General features: G+C 42.0%; 1 protein-coding gene across 1 annotated transcript in view; it reads right to left on the minus strand.

The window, feature by feature from the left end:
* Nucleotides 1-20086, minus strand: part of GRIN2A (glutamate ionotropic receptor NMDA type subunit 2A) — a 363258-nt gene that overhangs the window by 102897 nt on the left and 240275 nt on the right. Inside the window, exon 4 of the mRNA XM_028117634.2 lies at nt 10580-10694. Within this exon, the coding sequence (XP_027973435.1) occupies nt 10580-10694 (115 nt within the window). The remainder of the gene's footprint in view (nt 1-10579; nt 10695-20086) is intronic.

A 20086-nucleotide genomic window follows, 5' to 3' on the forward strand; every position in this document is an offset into this window, starting at 1 on the left:
ATATTTGAATGCTCAGCACCTGCATGGTGCCTCGCTAATGCTAAACAAATGGTAGCTATTACTATTTATTATTTTTCTGTTTTCTTCTCCTTCAATGGCGCCCCAACGATTACTGAATAAAGTCCTGTAGGCTCAAATTCACTTCTCAGCACGGCCCTTCCTTCTCATTGTTCTCTCACAATGATCCCTATTCATTTCCTGTTGTCCTGTAACAAACAGCCTCCAACTTCGCCGCCTGGAACAGCATCCCTTTGACAATACCTCACGGCTTCACAGGCCCACAGTCCAGCGGGGCTCGGCTGGGTTCTCGGCTCGGGGTCTCACAAGGCTGAAATCAAGGTGTCAGCCAGCTTGGGCTCGTGGCTGGAGGATCTGGGAAGAATCCACTTCCAAACTCCTTCAGGTCGTTGGCCGAGTCCAGCTCCTTGAGGGCTGTAGCACTGAAGTTCTTGCTTCCTTGGTAACTGTTGGCCAGGGACGAAACTCAGCTCCAAGTGGCCCTCCACATGCCTTGTCTCATGGCCCCTCAATCCTCAAGCCTAGCAGTCAAATCCTTCCCGTGCTCAAATCTGGCCTCTTCTTCTGCTATTCATTGCAGAAAAGTCTCTACTTTTATTTATTTTTAAAGATTTTATTCATTTATTTGACACAGACAGACACAACAAGAGAGGGAACACAAGCAGGGGGAGTGGGAGAGGGAGAAGCAGGCTTCCCACTGAGCAGGGAGCCCGATGTGGGGCTCAATCCCAGGACCCTGGGACCATGACCTGAGCCGAAGGCAGACGTTTAACGACTGAGCCACCCAGGCGCCCCAAAAGTCTCTACTTTTAAAAGGCTCCGGGCACCTGGGTGGCTCAGTTGGTTAAGCGACTGCCTTCGGCTCAGGTCATGATCCCGGGGTCCTGGGATCGAGTCCCACATCGGGCTCCCGGCTCAGCGGGGAGCCTGCTTCTCCCTCTGATCTTCTCCCCTCTCATGCTGTTTCTCTCTCGCTCACTCTCTAATAAATAAATTTAAAAAAATAAAATAAAATAAAAGGCTCCCGTGATGACATGAGGCCCAGCCTGATTAACTCAAAAGGCAGCTGACAAACCCTTCTGCTCCCTAACGTGACAATCATGGGACACATATCTCATCATATCCACATACTGTTCAGGGGGAGGCTTACAGGGAGTGAGGGGCATTGGGGGTCATTCTTTCTTAGAATTCTGCCTACCACACAAATCCTTGCTCCTGGGCTTTCACTTACAATGTTCCTTCTGCATGGAATGGCCTTCCCACACGTATTCAGAAGTCCAGATCACACTTATGCTTTGACACTTGTTCAAATGAGAGGGTGATCTGTACAGATGCCCTAAACCCTTCTGCCTATACATAACATCTATTTTCTCTAAATACTGTAGATTTCTACCAGAACATCTTTTGTGGCACATATCACACTGTCTTGTGGTTATGAGCATCTCCTAGCGCCCTACTAGATTCTATGTATCTTCAAAACTGGTCTGTGTGTTACTGCAACCCTCCACAATGACCTGCACACAGTAGGTATTCTAGACATTTTGTTTGATGGAATATATGTGTGAAATGCATAAGGGTTATAATCCAAATCCAGCCCATCTCTGTTTATGGGGGGGACAGATTTACCAGAAAAAGAAATCATTTAATAATATTTATGGAGGATATACCAGGTGACAGGAACTGATCTACAGGCATAAACAAGATTTTATTGGCATTGGTACTGTCTCACTCACCAGAGATTACTCAAGGTACAACAAAACTGCAATTTCTTTACTTCCTTTTCTCCCATACCATTTCTCTTAAGCTTTGCCACTAAGCATTGTATTCCAAAGGAAGAAAGAGGCACAAAGAGCCTTAAAGCAAAAAGTTCTCATAATCAGGATGACATTGACAAAACCAGTTTTTCAGGGTCACAAAGAGTAAATCTATGCCCTAAAGCCATGGTTCTAGGTCTTTAAGGGGCAGGAGAATCATGAGGACAGCTATTGAAGAAAGCAGAATCTGAAATGATCATTCCATAGGTTTGAAGTAGGGATAAGACCTTCACACCTTTCCCCTGGTGACTCTGATACAGGGAGCCCCAAGAACTACACCTGAATGACCAATGATGAAAGATGTTCCTCATGGGGAGAAGTCCATGGAAACCAATCTTTTCATCCATTTTTATATCCATTCTACAAATACTGAGTCTCGGCGATTGAGCACCAGAGATTGAGTGGTAAGAGAATAAGTGAAAAGCTGAAAACAGACTTCTCTCAGTGCTAGTCACAGCCAGAGCTCATGGCTTCCTCAATGGGCCGTCACTGTCTTCCAAGCAAAGCAAGCACATGGGAGAAGTCAGAATGTCCTTCTGTCTGCTTGCAGAAGGTGTAAGCAAGTCTCTCCACTTTCAGCAATGCAAACAATTGTTCTATTGATTCGTCATTTACTAGTGGTCTCTCAACTATTTTCCTCCAAGACTTCCTTCACATAATCATTGGGGAATATGTGTGTGCAGAAGCCAAGTACAATGCTTGCATAAATACTTCAATCCTTTCGCAGGATGAACCTGTTTGCAGATTATTGATATCATACACAAACTCACACACATAAGCAAACACACACTAGAAATCTTCTGCACATTCTCATGAGTTCTTGAGACTCACTGAATCATTCTAGGCTAAAAGTGGTGGGGAAGTGACGGAGGGGTAGTTAAAATACAATGATCCAGAAGGGAGGGAGTTACAGCAATCTATCATTAGAAATCACGTCATGTCACAGTTTGTACCCCATGCATACACCACTGTTGGTAAAGGACTTCCTAGATCTGATCATATGCTGACATGTCTCATCAGAACTATACATTCCAGATGTCAGTCCAAGCTTTCTCAAAGACCTCCTGTATCATATCTGCACCAGGAATTCCTTCCTTAAGTGGCATCTCCTTCATTATGCACAAGAAACAAGGGACAGGGTATGATCCAGGAAGATGGAACTGCTATAGACCAGAAAAGACATGGCCTGTGAAGTATGATAAATATTTATCCCCCAAGTTCCAGTGAGTTGGCTTTGGGTAGAATCTGCTGCCCCCCATGAGAAAAAGAAGGTGAATGTCATTCTAAGGGTGGGAGGAGCCCTCTTAATTTCTCCTCTCAAATATCCCTGTCTCACTGCCAGGCTTTCTGTAAGATGTAGTGATTAGGAATGCAGGCTTTGCGGTCAGGCAGACCTCCACCCACATCCTGCTTCCTTCACCTACTAGCTGGGGGGATCTGAAACTGGTCACTAACCTGAATTTCTGTTTGTGAGGCAGGAATCAGAATGCCTCCTTGAGATGAGTTGTTGAAACAACTACATGAGATCATGCATGTAAAATTCTCACCATAGCTCTTGGTGCAGAATAGCTTTTAATGAATGGTGCCTGAAGTCTGAAGTCATCATGCCCAACAGATTGTACAGAGACCCTTCTGGGCACTAGAAACAAAGTCCCGTGGCAGAGCTAAAGAGACATGAATGGAACTGACGTTTTCCCAAATGGGGCTTGTGGTCTAAATGAAGATAAATACGCAAGCAAACAATGACAATGCGAAGTGTTAACACTCTTAGGAGTTAGTATACAGGTCTGTAGAAATGAGGTGGAAAGGACCCAACCCACTTGAGATTATCCAGGAAGGGTGTCCTTGGAAAAATTGGAAAAACGCTCAAAGGAACAGGAATACCAGGGAGCAGAGCATGAGCCAATGACAACGAAATATTCTTCACCGGGAGGATAAGAATGAAGATGTCTGTGCTGGGACACAGGAGAAGACCATATTTGGGAAGGGGAGATGATGATTTTGGCTTTTGACAAGAGGAAGTTGGAGGTCTGTGGGCTCTCCGTGTGGGGGAGTTCTGCAAGCAAGCATGGAGATCAGGAGGTCTGGGCTGGTGTGAGGGATCTGCCATCCTGTGAGGAAGGCGGCTGGCACCAAGGGTCCCAGTGAGAATGCAAACAGACCGGGGAGGAGAAAGGGGAGGCAGATGCATCAGAGCATCGCAGCAAGACTCTTGGTTTGGGAAGACATGATGGGTCTCTCTCATGTCTTCTGGGGCATCACTATCATCCTTAATTACTGCTTTTCTAGAAAACAAGAGGATTATTTTACTTTAGTAGGTATGGGTTTTGTCCTTTTTATGGTTGAGGTCAAAAAATTCAAAAACTGCTTTCAAAATCTTTCTTTGACTCTCTCCCTTTCTGTTTCTCTATCTCCATTTTAAAGCTAGTCTGTGCATATATGTACGTGCATATGCACATATATATTTTCATTTTAAAGCTAGTGTAACCCAAAAATGGTAAAGAGAATTATTCCCAAAGCATTTTTTTTCAGGTCGTTAATGAGAAAATTATTCAAGTTGGAGAAAGCCAGTCTATACTCAAACCCTAGCTCCGAATGCCCTTTCATCTTGGAGACTTCCCAGCTGGCTGAGTCAAGTTCACCCTTCTCACCCCAGCAAAGGCTCGGTGATGAGCCACCTGAGGAGCAGGACGGTTTCCTACTCATCCTTGGATAAGCCCTGGTGCTTGAAATAATGGTGGCCATAGAGTTGGTGCCCAGGGAGTACTGGTTGTACTGGCCTGGGCTGCCAATTGCTGTTTTCAAACATCTCTGGGAGACCTTGCTCCAAGACCCACCAAGCTCCAAGGCAGAGCAAAAACCACTGGAGAAAAAGAAACGCAAGGAGCACGGGAGTCCTGATTTGCAAGAGGAAGCCTGCTTAGCACTGAATTCTATGTCTGCTGGACACAAGCGGGCATTGGTCATGGCACTGGAATAATCCACGCCAGCCACAAAGAAGGGCCCGGCCAAAAGCAAAGGCCCCTCCAATGGCTTGCCACAATTTCCAAGACTTCCTCCTTACAAGCTGCTGCTTCTAGTGATGCCACTGGGTGACCTCAGAGATAGAGAGAAGTCGCCTCTGAGCCCCAGAGTAACAGCTCCCTCCTTCCGCAGGCCGGCCCCTTGATGACCCACTGTATTCTGTATGCTGCCGGCAGGCAGGCTGAAGGATAACATGACTGGTATTTACTTGCTCCACTGGCTTCCTCTTTCTTCCAAGACAGAAGCACAAAGAGTTATTTCTGAAGAATTGGTCCCCCGAGTGCCAAGAGAATAGCCCAACTACAGGAAGCATTTGTACATTCTAAGCTCAATTCGGCGGTAATTCCCTGAGCTGCCTTTTTGAGAAACTGTTGTATTTCAATAGGAATTTGAAGGAGGACACACAAAATATTAAAAGGGCATTTTCTGTATCTGGAAACGGAGGATAACAAGGGCAGCTTTATTTTACAAAATGCTATCACCTGTGTGGCAGTGGCCTCCCCGTAAACAGTCTCCCTGGCAAATGAGCTAGATCCAAAGGCAGCACTGAAAATTCACAGGTATGAGCCAAGGCTGACCCAGGACGGGTGAAATCCAACCAAGGAGAATGATTTCACAGCTCCACAGTGATCCTCAGGTTGTGTAACTTCAAATGGTTGAAAAATAACGCCAAAACAAAACGACAGAAGGCAGAAAAGGCCCACGTTCCCTATCTCGTATTAAGAATAGGAAAAAAGTAATTTGCATGTTGGCTTTGCATTTGTAAGAGGAAAGAAAACCCAGAACTTGCAGGATGGATAAAAGAAGGTGTGGGTACAGGAAAACATTACAGGTAAAAACAAAAACAAAAACCCACCGTGTTCAGTGTCCCAGATGTACAAAGGAGCCCAGCTCAGTGATGGGGATGTGGGCCACAGGGTATACCAGATGCCAGTTAACTAGAATCCAATGCTTTCCTCAAGCATCACAAAAAACGCAGACTCCCACCCCACCCTCCGGCACATGCAGACTAGAATCTAAGTTCCATGAGTACAAAACTTTTTTTGCCTCTCTTGTTCACCGATAGATTCCAAGTATCAAGAATAGTGCCTGGCACATAGTTGGCACTGAGTATCTGTTGGATGAATGAATGAAATGTGACTCAGTGCTTGGGTATACCACCTAGAGGAGAAATAGAGTAACTGTTCAATAAGCAATGGTTATTGTTGATATAACTAGTATTCAGGTCCGGGAGTTAAATATGAAAACTCAGTAAATGCTGGTACTTAACTGTGCTGGGTATCTCAGTTTGAAGGGTTTCAAAAATTGTTTTGAATTAAGGTTCAATGAAATGCAATAAAATAAACAGATCTTTGGTGACAGTTTGACACATTTTGACAAATGTTCAAGATAGGAAACATTGCCATAACTCTAGAAAGCTCCCTGTGCCCTTTCCTACTGACTGCCTGTTTTGGCAATTCATCCATGTTCTAGGTATTACCAGTTCATTCCTTATTAATGAGTAGCATTCCACTTTACGAATATACCATAATTTATTTATCCACTCCTTGCTGATGGACACTGGCATTCCTTCTGATGTTTTGCTCTGATGAATAAAGTTGCAATGAACATTCTTATACAAATACTACTTTGGGGGTATAAGTTTATATTTCTTTACAGTAAATACTCAGGCGTATAACTGCTGGGTTGGAAGGTTTGTATATATTTTTCACTTTATAAGAAACTGCCAAACACTTTTCCACGGTGGTTTTAATTTTACATTCCCACTGGCCATATATAAGAGATTCAGTTGCTCCATATCCTTACCAACACTTGGTATTCTCACTCTTTTTCATTTTAGCCATTCAGTGGGTGTGAAGTGATATATCATTATAGTTTTAGTTTGCATGTCTCTGATGGTCATAAGAATGTTTCACTTACTTATTGGCCATTTCAGTAACATCTTTTGCCAACTGTCTAACTTAATTTCCCACTTTTGTGTTGTTTTATTTTTTATTATTGATTTATTGGAGTTCTTTATACATTCTGGATATGAGCCCTTTGGGATATACACAGAGAGTTAATATTTTTTCCCAATCTGAGGCTTGCCTTTTTCATTTTCTAACAGTGTCTGTACATGAGAAAAATTAGAAATTTTTTAAATTTTGATGTTTGATGCAGTCCAGTCTATTTATTTATTTAAAGATTTTTTATTTATTTGAGAGAGAGAATGCATGTGTATGTGTGTGTGTGAGAGGGAGAGAGCACCGAGGAAGAGGGAGAAGCACACTCCCCTCTGAGCAGAGAGCCTGATGCAGGGCTCAATCCCAGTATCTTGAGAAAATGACCTAAGCCGAAGGTAGACACTTATCGCACTGAGCCACCCAGGCACCCCCAGTTTATTATTTTTACTGTACACCAAATGCCTTTTGCATTCTGCTTTCTCGGATCACAGCAATATCCTCCTAAATTTTCTTCTAAACACTTCACAGTTTTAGCTTTTACATTTAGGTCTGAAATTTAAGTAATTTTTATGTATAATGTGAGATACAGGTCAAGGTATTTTTCTTCCATATGGATATCTGGTAGATCTAGAGCCATTTATTAAAAGGACTTTCTTTTCGTGGTGCCTGGGTGGCTTAGTCTGTTGTGCCTGACTCTTGGTTTTGGTTCAGGTCATGATCTCAGGGTCATGAGATTGAGCCCCGCATAAGGTTGCATGCTCAGTGTGGAGTCTGCTTGAGATTCTCTGCCTCTCCCTCTTCCGCTTGTCCCTCCCCCCAAGCTCTCTGTCTAAAATAAATGCACCTTTTTAAAAAAAAAAAGACATTCCTTTCCCCCATTGTCATAATTATTCATCAAAAAGCAACTGAATACATGTTTGTGGATTTATTTTCATCATTTCATCACTATATGAGATGTCAGTTATAGGGTTTTCATAGATAACCTTTATCAGATTGAGAAATCTCCCTTCCTTTATCATGAATGGATATATTAGATTTTGTCAAATGCTTTTTCTGCATCTATTGAGATGACCATACAATCTTCTCCTTTATTATATTAATATGGTAAGTTACACTGATTTATTTTTTTTTTTAATTTTTACACTGATTTATTTTTTGAATGTTAAACCAATCTTGAGTTCATAGGATAAACAACATTTATCCATGGTGTATTATTTTTTTAATATATTGATGGATTATGATTACTAATATATTGAAACATTGTGTAGATTGGTGTTATTTCTTTTTAAAATGTCTGATGGAATTCACAGCCAAGCTATCTAGGTCAGGAGTTTTTTTTTTGTTTTTGAAATGGGGAAGATTTTAGTCATAAATTCAATTTCTTAGCAAGTTTAGAGCTTAGAAACTTAGAGACTTCAGACTGTCTATTTCTTTTTTAGGTCAGTTTTGGAAATTAGTGGGTTTTTTTTTTTCCAAAAAATATACCCATTTTATCTACATTGTGGAATTTGTTGGCATACATTATTCATAATATTTTTTTATCATTTTGATGTCTGCAGGATCTGTAATGTCTGTGGTGATATCTCCTCTTGCACTTTTAGTATTTTTTTTAAAGATTTTATTTATTTATTTGACAGCGACACAGCGAGAGAGGGAACACAAGCGGGGGCCGTGGGAGAGGGAGAAGCAGGCTTCCCGCCGAGGAGGGAGCCCAATGCAGGGCTCAATCCCAGGACCCTGGGATCATGACCTTAGCTGAAGGCAGATGCTTTATGACTGAGCCCCCCAAGTGCCCCACATTTTTAGTATTTTTTAATTAGTATTTGTGTTTTCTCTGTTTTGTGTGATCACTCTTGCTAGAAATTACAAATTTCATTAATCTTTTCAAAGAACTACCTTTTGGCTTTGTCGATTTTCTCTATATTTTGTGTTCTACTTTGATTTTTACTCTTATATTTGTGATTTTCTTCCTTCTATTTCATTTGGGTTTACTTTGCTCTTCTTTTTCTAGCTTCTTAATGTAGAAGCTTAAATCACTGACTTTACACTTGCCTTATTTTTAAAATTATAAGCATTTAAAGCTATAAACTTCCCCCTTAGCACATCTTCTACTTTATTCTTCAAATTTGATATGTTTTCATTGTCATTTCATTCAAAATATTTGCTAATGTCTTTTGATTTCTTCTTTGACCCATGGGCTATTCAGAGGTGTTATCTTATTTCCAAACATCTGGTATTCTCTGGATCTATTTTTATCACTAACTTTTTTTTAATTTTCTGATTTTTTTTAAATTTTATTTTATTATGTTAGTCATCATTCATTACATCATTAGTTTTTGATGTAGTGTTCCATGATTCATTGTTTGCATATAACACCCAGTGCTCCATTCAATACGTGCCCTCCTTAACCATCACTGGGCTAACCCATCCCCCTCCCCCCAAAAAACCCTCAGTTTGTGTCTAAGAGTCCATAGTCTCTCAAGGTTCATCTCCCCGTCTGATTTCCTCCCCTTCATTTTTCCCTTCCTACTATCTTTTTTTTTTTTTAACATATCATGTATTATTTGATTCAGAGGTACAGGTCTGTGATTCATTTATTTTAACACTGTGTGGTCAAAGAATGCATTCTGCATGATTTCCATCCTTTGAAATATATCAAGACTTGTTTTATGTTCCAGAACACAGTCTACTTGGGTTACTTTTCTAAATACACTTGAAGGAAAGTTTCTTTTGTAGCTCTTGGGTGTAGCAGGCAAAATCTTCCAAAGCTTTCTCTTCATTTTTCCTTCTAGGAATCCATCACGGATCCCCCAAAGTCGGTGCTTCTGTTTGCACAGTACTTTCTTCTGATCCTAGTGAATTATGTATGGCTCCCACTCCACATCCTGCATCTTCCTACCCATAGGATCTCTCAAGCCTCCAACTGAAGTGCAAAGTGAAGAGAAATCTCAAGCTGCTTGGGTGGTTTAGAAGCCATGCCTTGCTTTGTCAAGAAAGACAAGATACCGACCCAGGCTTCCTTTCGATATTTTTTGTTCTGCTCTTCATGTGATCGTGTGGCAACTAATTTGAGATTTGGTGGGAGAGAGGGCCAATGGGGTAGATATTGTCATTGTTCGTGTGGGTTCATCTGTAAATGCCCCATGACGTCTCCCCTGTCTGATTCAGGACCCGGCTCAGGTGGGACGTGTGATGATTTTTTTTTCCTGCAGAGTTATGTTTTATATTTTCAATAGTTAATATATATGTACTAGAAAATGTGCTTTACAAGAAATATAATCTCCCTCTCCAACCTGTGATTTACACAAGTGATACACTTAAGTTTGGGAAATTAGTTGACTTAAAGTAAAAGACTATGTCAATGAAAAAACAGGGGTTTATCTATATGGCAAAATGTGTAAATATGGTACTTAATATGGGGTGTAGGCAAACTGGTGTGATCACTGCTATACAGTAAACATTTGCTATTGCAACAATGTGAACCAGCCTTTAGTCTTTAAATTATTTATCCTAAGTCCTTCAAGGACCCTTCCTAATGAGATTGGAGAAGCTGACACAAGGAACAGCACACAGTTACCACAGTTTACCCAGAAAAAGCATTGCAGCTACACCTTATGATATTTGGTTCGCCTCGTTCCAAGAAAGATCTGCTCCTGGTCGTGGGAAGGAATCTGGAGCAGCTCAGCAGGAAATGTGTTGGGAAAAGAATTAAGTCGAGCCCTTCCATTGCACATGCGTTCATCCCCACCCTGCATTACCAACATGCAGAAGGATGCTCACCTTTTCCCATTCTCGGTCCTTGTTCAGCACAATCACCACCAGCCTGGGATGCACCTGATAGCCTTCCTCAGTGAAGGACAAGTCTTTGCCATCCCATGTCACGTTGATCATAAATCTAGAGAGAAGAGAGAAAGACAAGTTTTTAGGGAAGAAGGAAAAAGGTCAGATGAGTGGAAGGCACGACCCGTGTAACACTCAGAACGTGGAGACTTACATGGCCATCATCATCCGTGACAAGTGGCCTCTATCTGTGGGAATATTAGTACCTATGCAGGTGCTGCTAGTTGGCCAGGCACTCGTTCCCATCAGCCTGTACTCACTCTCAGAATCCCCCATCCTATATAGATGTTAGTAATTGATTGTCATTAGCACATGGGATGGAACCTTTCTGTCCTGCCACACCCACAGACCTCTATTCATATGACATTACAGGAGGATCTTAAAGCATATTCTATTATGTTTTAACAAGCTTCCCTAAAGGAAGCTGCTGCCTCATTAACCATATGGGATGCGACTTCAAAGAAATGGTATCGCATCTATTCATTACTCATTCCACTAATACTTATTAAATGCTTGCTACATGCCAGGACTCAGCTACTTGGCTGAGGATAAATAAGGAAACAAATATGATCCCTCTCCTCATAAAGCTTATAGTCTAAAGGAGACGACAGACGTTAATTACAGATCTATGACAAGGTTATAATAGCGAGGTGGGTGTGCTATGTAGAAGTGAAACAGGGGTCAGGCAAGACTTCTATGAGGAAGACTTCCAGGCTTCACTGGAAGGATGAGTCAGCATTAACTAGGTTAAAAAAAAAAGACATAAGCAAATTCTAGGCAAAAAGGGCAGCATGTGCAAAGGCTCTGTGGCAGTACACACAAACTATAAACCAGTGAGACCAAAGCAGAGAGAGACAGAAGAATGCGGGACGTGGTGTGTTTGAGAAGGTAAATAGGGGAGATAGTGCAAAGCTTCTCAGGCCATGTTAAAGAGTTCTGTCTTTCTTTTAAAACAGTAGGAACACACTGAAGGTTTGTTGTTGTTGTTCCGTTAGCCACTGTATAGTACATCATTCATTTTTGACGTAGTGTTCAATGATTCATTAGTTGCATATAACACCCAGTGCTCATTACAATACGTGTGCTCCTTAATACCCATTACCCAGCTACCCCCCTTCCACCACCCGCTCCCCTCTGAAATCCTCAGATTGTTTTCCAGAGTCCAGAGTCTCTCGTGGCTCATCTCCCTCTCTGATTTCTTCCCCTTCAGTTTTCCCTCCTTCCCCTATGGTCCTCTGTGCTATTCCTTATGTTCCACAGATGAGTGAAACCATACAATCATTGTCTTTCTCTGCTTGACTTATTTCACTTAGCATAATCCCTTCCAGTTCCATCCAGGTCAGTGCAAATGGTGGGTATTCATCCTTTCTGATGGCTGAGTCATATTCCATTATATATATGAACCATACTTTCTTTATCCATTTATCTGTTGAAGGGCATCTCGGATCCTTCCACAGTTTGGCTGTTGTAGATATTGTTGGTATGAACATTGGGGTGTATGTGCCCCTTCTTTTCACTGCATCTGTGTCTTTGGGATAAATACCTAGTAGTGCAATTGCCGAGTCACAGGGTAGCTCTATTTTTAACGTCTTGAGGAACCTCCATACTGTTTTCCAGAGTAGATGTACCAGCTTGCATTCCCACCAACAGTGTAAGAGGAACTTTCTCCACATCCTCACCAACATTTGTTGTTTCCTAGTTTGTTAATTTTTGCCATTCTAACTGGTCTAAGGTGGTATCTCATTGTGGTTTTGATTTGTATTTTTCTGATGGCTAGTGATAGTGAACATTCTCTTACACCATACACAAAGATAAACTCAAAATGGATGAAAGACCTCAATGTGAGACAGGAATCCATCAAAATCCTAGAGGAGAACATGGGCAGTAACCTTTTCGACATCAGCCACAGCAACTTCTTTCAAGACACGTCTCCAAAGGCAAGGGAAACAAAAGCAAAAATGAACTTTTGGGACTCCATCAAGATAAAAAGCTTCTTCACAGCAAAGGAAACAGTCAACAAAACTAAGAGGCAACCCATGGAATGGGAGAAGATATTTGCAAATGACATTGCAGATAAAGGGCTGGTATCCAAGATCTATAAAGAACTTCTCAAATTCAACACCCCAAAAAACAAACGATCCAGTCACAAAAAATGGGCAGAAGACATGAACAGACACTTCTCCAAAGAAGACACACAAATGGCTAACACACACTGAAGGTTTTAATCATGGAGATGATACAGTCAGATTTTTCTTGTAGAATATGACTTGAAGGCTATGTAGAGAATGGGCTGGAGGGGACCAGAGTGGATACAGGGGGGTAGGTTACAGTGTGCTTATTCTCCATGTCAGAGATGATCTTGGCTTTGGCTCTGTTGTGGCCCCAATAGAGGAGAAGGAGGAGTATGAGTCACCACAAATAGGACCAAGTGGAGAATATTTAGCAGGTATTCAGTTGATGTGAAGGTTGGGGACAGAGAAGCAACAAGGACAACGCCTCAGCATCCGCTTTATATAACATCTGTGTGTTCAACCATTGTCCTAGCACTTTCATTGCACAGGACGTCTGTCTGCCTTAGGATCATCTTACCTCCACCACTATTCTAAACCACCTTGCCTGTCGGCAGGCTGGATGTGCCCAGGGAGGGAGGCAAGGCAGAGCTCCCCTCCCAGGATTTGGATGGGAAGATCCCCAGGAGTCCACATCCCCTTGTAGCTTGAGGAAAAGGTGATATTGTTGGAGACTTCCAAGGGAACACACCACTTAACAGATACTCAATTAATGTAATACGGTAGGTTGAATATTCAGAGATCCCCAGAGAGACAGGGTATCTCAAGACCGTGGCATTTTCTTACTTTATACTCCTTTAACACCAGAAGCAGCTGAAGAAGTAAAATATTAAGGGGGAGAAATAGAGTATAAAAAATTCAAAAACAAGAGACTGTCCTAACTGGTCACATATCTGCCCCTGGGCCACCACAGTGCAGGCCGTTCATGTGGAAGGAGAATCAGGTCTCCCAGGACATGGTAAAGAAATTGGGGAAAGGCAAAGAACAAATATTGTGTATCCACTCATTGAACTATTTGGGTTTTTAAAAATCATGTTTTTGATGACAAGTTAATGGAGAGGAGAAAATGCTCACTCTTTAATGTTAAACAAGCAGAAGAGGGTAAAAATAGGGTTTGTCTATGCATAGAAGGATTACAGGTACCTTTTATTTTCTTTTGTGTATCTTTGCATTCTCCAAATTTTCTGCAAATAGTGTCTGCTAAAAAAACAGAAAAAATAAACCACTGCAATTCCAGAAGGAGCAAAGAGTAATCACTCTTCTATTTGGTGCACGTGAGGCATCTGTGATCATTTCCTAGCAGGATATTTTGTTGATTCAACAACAATTTTCTGCATGTCTATTATGTGTCAGGCCCTGTGGGGAGTCCTATAGATGTGGAAATAAAAACCACAGTGTCTGTCCGCCCTCCTACCCACATGTTCACCACCCAGCAACATAGGCACATAAACATGCCAGCACAGAGAACGCCACTCATGCAGGGATGCTCCGTAAGTGGGAGAAGTGAGAGTGCAAAGGAGGGCCCCTCACTCAACCTAAGGGATTGGGGCAGGGCTTCCTGGGGAATCTTGAAGAGTGAAAGAGTTAAGAAGAGGTGGGAGAGGGGAGCCTGGGTGGCTCCCTCGGTTAAGCATCCGACTCTTGATCTCAGCTCAGGTCTTGGTCTCAGGGTCACGAGTTCAAGCCCTGCATTGGGATCAGCGCTGAGCATGAAGTCTACTTAAAAAAAAAAAAAAAAAAAAAAAAAGGAGAGGGAGAAAAGAATTCTGAGCAAAGGCATCACCTTGAGAAAAGAAGAGTCAGCAAAGGTCGTCAGCGTAACACATGCTGGGGGAAAGAGGGAATAGCTTAATAAGCTAAGGGGCAGTGGGATTTCTCTGGAGAGGATCCATGAAGCCAGATCCTAAAGGACCTTGAATGCTACCCTAAAGTGTTTGGATTTTGTTCAGAAGGCAGCGGAGATCCATGAAAGGTTTTAAATAAAGGAGTGATGCATAGATTTGCGGGCAAGAGAAGCAGACATAAAAATGCTTCTGTCTCTGCATTGGAGGACAACTTCATTTTTGTTTATGGCTAAAAATCTTCCATTATAATTAGGGGGGTCTAAATTAAGTTGTTTATATTTTTCCAGTTGACTTTTGGTTTTGTTCCCCGTGGTTATTTTTAGCCCTATTATATTGTCTGACACACTGTAGGGCTGGAGTTCATGTTTGGTGGTTGACTATGTTAAAAGATCATCACCAGAAATGCCATCCACCCATGTCTACATACATCTGTTTGTCATTCTTCCATCCATCCATCCATTCATCCGTCAATACATTCATCCATCTATCCATCCAATAGACATATCTGCATACCTACTATGTGTCATGACCTGTGCTAAGAACTGTGGTAGGAAAAATGATAAAGTAAACAAACATATTTCTGCAATACATAACTGCAGAAGAACAGCAAGTGTAAAATTAGAGATAATGTATTAAGTAGGCTGGTGAAGAGCATGAGGAATAGAGTGGCCAATTCTATTGCAGAGGCAGAGCAGGCATCAGGAAACAAAGTGGAAGGGAGAACAAGGTCTGGAGGGGTGTATGGCCAGGAGCGAGGGGTGGCGATGCACTGCAGGGAGGAAACCACCAAGCCAATGGTATAGAACCATAGAACAGGATGGAAGACTATTCACAGAATCTCTGATAAACACTGCAGACAAAGATCACCAGTGAGTGGCCTTTACCAGAGCTAGTAGTAAATCAGTTATCAAGTCTCCGTATTTGCTGCCCCAAACTCAGAGGTTTTTAATTTATTATTATGGTTGATTTTGTTGAATCAAATTAGCTATCAGGCCAGGTTTTGATTTGTCCAACACTTTGGGATGGGCAGAGCTCAGGATTGATCTACCCAATTACCCAAAGGTAGATGAACTGAAAATTCCAGTCAATTATCAAGAGGTTTGGAAATATCCAGTTTGCTATCTTTTTGGAAAAGGCAGACCAGAGAGCAAATGCTTTGGTTTTGACCTAGACATGTGGCCCTGGCAAGACCCATTCACAGGGTTACGTGTGGTGCAACCCAAACATCACAGTCGTCATTTGAATCAAGGAGCTAGCATGTACTACTGGGCACCCAGATTTTCTTTTGATTTGCCAGGTGAATTTACTCAAACCTCCCTTTTCTTTAATGCCCCATTTCTACTTCCTCTACTCATTCCCTTTTCTCCCATCTTGTGGTGAAATCAGATGGAATGAGCAGGGTGATGATTTAGATGCGATCACTCCTCTTTGGACTATATGGAAACAACTATATGGATGTTATGCTCCCTAGTTTTCTGTGTTCCTTTAAGATTCAATATTCTGGACCGATGAATCTGTATACTCAACATTAATATTGTTTTACTGTTTTTCCTTTTGTTTTTTATTAAGTCTTCAGTCCCTTGGGTATGTATGGGGGGGGAGACCCTCTTACAGAATTTTTTGCTGAACAGTAATTTCATTATGAAGTTGGCAGAATGCAAGCACCTATTATCTTCAATTCCCCCATCCAATTTCTAGGAAAGACGATTCATATTTTCTCAGACTTTCTTCCCATTTAAACTAGCTCCCGAGCAAAATTCTTTACCTAGGGAAATCCCATTATACACCCCATTGCTTGGTCCCCATTAACACCTGCTGGGTACTTGTATTAAATAGTAAAATCTTATCACTGTTTTGTTTATCTCTCAAAAATGGATTATAAACTTTTAGTGACCAGATGAAATACTAGAAATTCTAGCGGCTGCTAAGCTTCAAATTACATCTTCAGTATTTCCATCAGGAGCAATAAATACAGGAAAGCATGCTGGCAGAATGTGGCCAGGTGGGGGCTCCAGGGGTTTGCAGAGGGTCCACTTCTGTATTATTATCAACCGTTGATGGCAAAACCAAGTAGTTGGGTTTTCTTTTCTTTCTTTCTTTTTTTTTTTTTTTTTTTTTTTTTTTATCGTCCATGACATACACAACACTAAGGCCTGAGTCTGAATGGAGAGGTGCCATAAGGGCATAATACACACTGGATCTGGATCTTCCATAGAAAAAAATCATGTACGAAGATCTCCTGAATCATTTTATATTGATTTCATGTTGAACTATTTTAGACATCTTGGGTGAAATAAGACATATTATTAAGATTAGTATCATCTGCTTCTCTTTACTTGTTTAATGTGCTGCCAGAAAGTTTAAGATTACATGAGGCTTACCTTCTATTGCTATTGGACAGTTCTTCTAGATTGTCGTTGGTTTGGGGCTTTTATTTTTTTTAACCAGTAGACGGTATGCATCATGAAGGCAGGGACCTCTTTCGCCTTTAGTATCATATTTCTAGTGCCAAACAGAGTGCCTGGCATGTAGCTGGTGCTGATGAATACAACAATGAATTGCTATTTCCACGTTGTTGGAAAACAGAAGAGGGATCAAAAGCCTGGCTCTGTGCTCCCAACTGTATTATGTTGGGCAGTGTATTTAAAATTCTCTGAGCCTTCATTTCTTTCCTTGTAAAAATTGGATGAGGTTCAACCATATGAATTAGCCAAGACAGTCTCATGTGGTTGCAGCTCACCATTACCCAACTCCTGGGTTTAGGGGTAGCATTAGGGACGGTGCACTTAAAATGCCCAGGGCTATGCCTGGTTTATGGCTATCACCTAATAAAATAGCTAAGATTTACAGACATTTCCTATGCATTTTTTTTTTTTTTTTTTACTATTTTCCCACCCTGACATATTTTCTAACACCCCACCCCAGACGCAACCTGGTCTTTTTAAGACCATACTTCTCATGGCTGTGACCAGGGCTCCCTCTGTCCTCCCATCAAAAGCCAACCATATACAGACTGCCAAAGTTCCTTGAACTCTCACTTAAAATGTCTCATTCCCTCTAATTTCTATTTTCTCTCTTTTGACTTTATGGTCATAAGTCTCCTTTAACTTCCAAAATCTGATTATTTGAAATGTTCTCGAGACATATTTATTATTCACCATTTCCCTTCAGACTAATTCTCTTACTGTCTCACAAATGCCACTATGACCCATTTAATGTTTCTCAATTTTTGGTTAATTTCCCATCTGCTTCACCATTTCCTACATTCCCCCTCAGGTTTTGTATTTTTTTCCCCCAAATCACAGTCTGCCTGAAATGCCTCCTCAAACTGCTTTTGGGTGTCACCCTTCTTTTTCTGTCCTGTAATTTACCTGTTTCTGAAAACAGTCACTGTTCTCTCGAGTCTCTTTTCACTCCTCAGGACACTTCCATTCTTGGAAAACTTTTTTTTTTTTTTTTTTTTTTGCTCTCTGCAGCATTCTTGTGGTGGTTTGGAATACCTCCAACTCTGATGCGTGTCTGAGCAACCCCCCATCTTCCATGAACCATTCCCTGATGGGCATCAACCCTCTCCCCTCTTTAGGCCACATGCACGGTGCCTTCACCAGCTCCCAGCCCGTGCACGGGCCCTTCCCTGAATGCACGTGTCCTGCACCTCCCCCCCCCACACACACAGTATGCAGGATGAGATGATGCAAATCAATTCAAAGTGCGATTGTAACCAAGAATTTCTGGATACCCCCCCCCAACCCAGGAATACAGGCCCCATAAGGACAGGGCATTTTTCTCTTGTTCTCAGCGGCACCCTATTCCAGAACCAGGAACCATTCCTGGCATAAAGCAGATGCTCATCACCTACTTACTGAGGGAACGAAGGCCTCAGTTCTGTCATATTTTCTCACTCTCTGACAATGAGTCCTGCTTTATCTGTCTGTCCAGTGGGTGTCCACTTGTGCTCCGTGGGTCCCTGGGGATCTGATGAAGGAACTCAAAGGCAGAGGAGAAAGGTTGGGGGTGAGGGGGAAGCCTCTATAATCCCACCTCCACTTGAATCACTAATACGCTGCACTCCCTTATAAATTATTATTGGAAAAACATTCTTCTGCTCAATCAATCAATGAAACCAACAAGCCAGAAAAAAATTAAGGAGCTGTTCCTCGACACTGCAGCACACAAAGACCCTGATCTTCAACTTGGCAGACTGAGGATCTTGTTCTACCTCCCCGGATATGTGAGTAATGCTGACCACTTCTAAAAAGATATGGACAAAAGCATATTTAGCACCAAAAGGTGTTAAATGTTGGACAAAATACTTTCCATACGCCACCTGAATTTTTACCCCCAAAACTAACTGTGGATTATCCCATTTTACAGAGAAAGAACAGAGGCACGGAGGATTTTATGATGGTGCCAAAGGCTACACAGGGTGTCAGATACTTCTGGTTGTTTTTCGTTGTCCTCTTTCCTCTTCCGCTTTAGTAATCGGAAACCCCCATTTTTAGCTGTGCACATAGCCTTCTGTAATTAAGTTTACATTTCTCAGCCCTCCGTAAACCTAAACATGACCATGTGGCTATGTTCTGGCCAAAAGCAAGGGAGAAGGTGTGATATTCATAACATATAAGAGGTATCATATATGGAAGGGATGGACCCTTCTTTGCTCCTTCCCCCTTTCTGCTGGCTGCAATGCAGACATGATGGCAGGAGTACTAGCAGCAACGTTGGACTGTGAGGTGGAAGCTACTGGCGAGGGGTGGCAAAGCCACAAGGCAGAGAAGCCCAGGTCCCTGACACCATGCAACAGCACACAAGCCCTTGTCTACCTTTGGACTTCATTTACAAGACAGACAATTCAATGCCTACCCGACTGAAGCCACTTTTACGTTTTGGGCTTTCTGTCACTTGAAAACAAAATTGATCCTGTCTGGTTTGAGTGCTAGAGCGAGTATCTGAACCAAAATACAGTCCAAAGCCTTTAAATTAAGCTGTACCAGTTCCCAGTTGGCCTCTCTGCATCTCAGTTAACCTTCTCTGAAAAAAGCGGGCATGGTACGGTATATTTCTTTGTTTCCTTCCTAGCTCTGCAGTATTTGATCCTCTCTCCTGACTCCCCTCCCAGTATACAGTGCATCTAGTCCTACCTCCATCTCTTAGTATATTCTGTTCCTCTCGCTCAAAATGTCTTCCCTCCCCATTATCTTCCATCTAAGCCCAATACCGTTTGGGGGAGGGTAAAGCTGAGTATCAAGCTCCATTTCTCCCATATGACCTTTCCTGATAATCTTTCCTTTTCTTAGTTCATTTTAATCCACGCCTCATGTTACAGCCCTTAGCGATACATCATCCCCGACTGCTCCCTAAAAATTTCACAGTCACACATTTAGTCTCAACAGAAGCAGAGATCAGGTCTTGGCTTCAGTCATTCGTGTTTATCTAGAGCCATGCTGTCGGGCACAGCATGGTCAACAGTTATTGACTTGATTTGCAAAGCAGTGCATTAATCTTCACCTCAGGAAACACCACTGTTTTCCACA

The sequence above is a fragment of the Eumetopias jubatus genome, unplaced genomic scaffold, assembly GCF_037043125.1.
Source record: "Eumetopias jubatus isolate StellerSeaLion01/CBP00866 unplaced genomic scaffold, mEumJub1_p1.0 scaffold_12, whole genome shotgun sequence".
In the NCBI taxonomy this organism is placed as follows: Eukaryota; Metazoa; Chordata; class Mammalia; order Carnivora; family Otariidae; genus Eumetopias; species Eumetopias jubatus.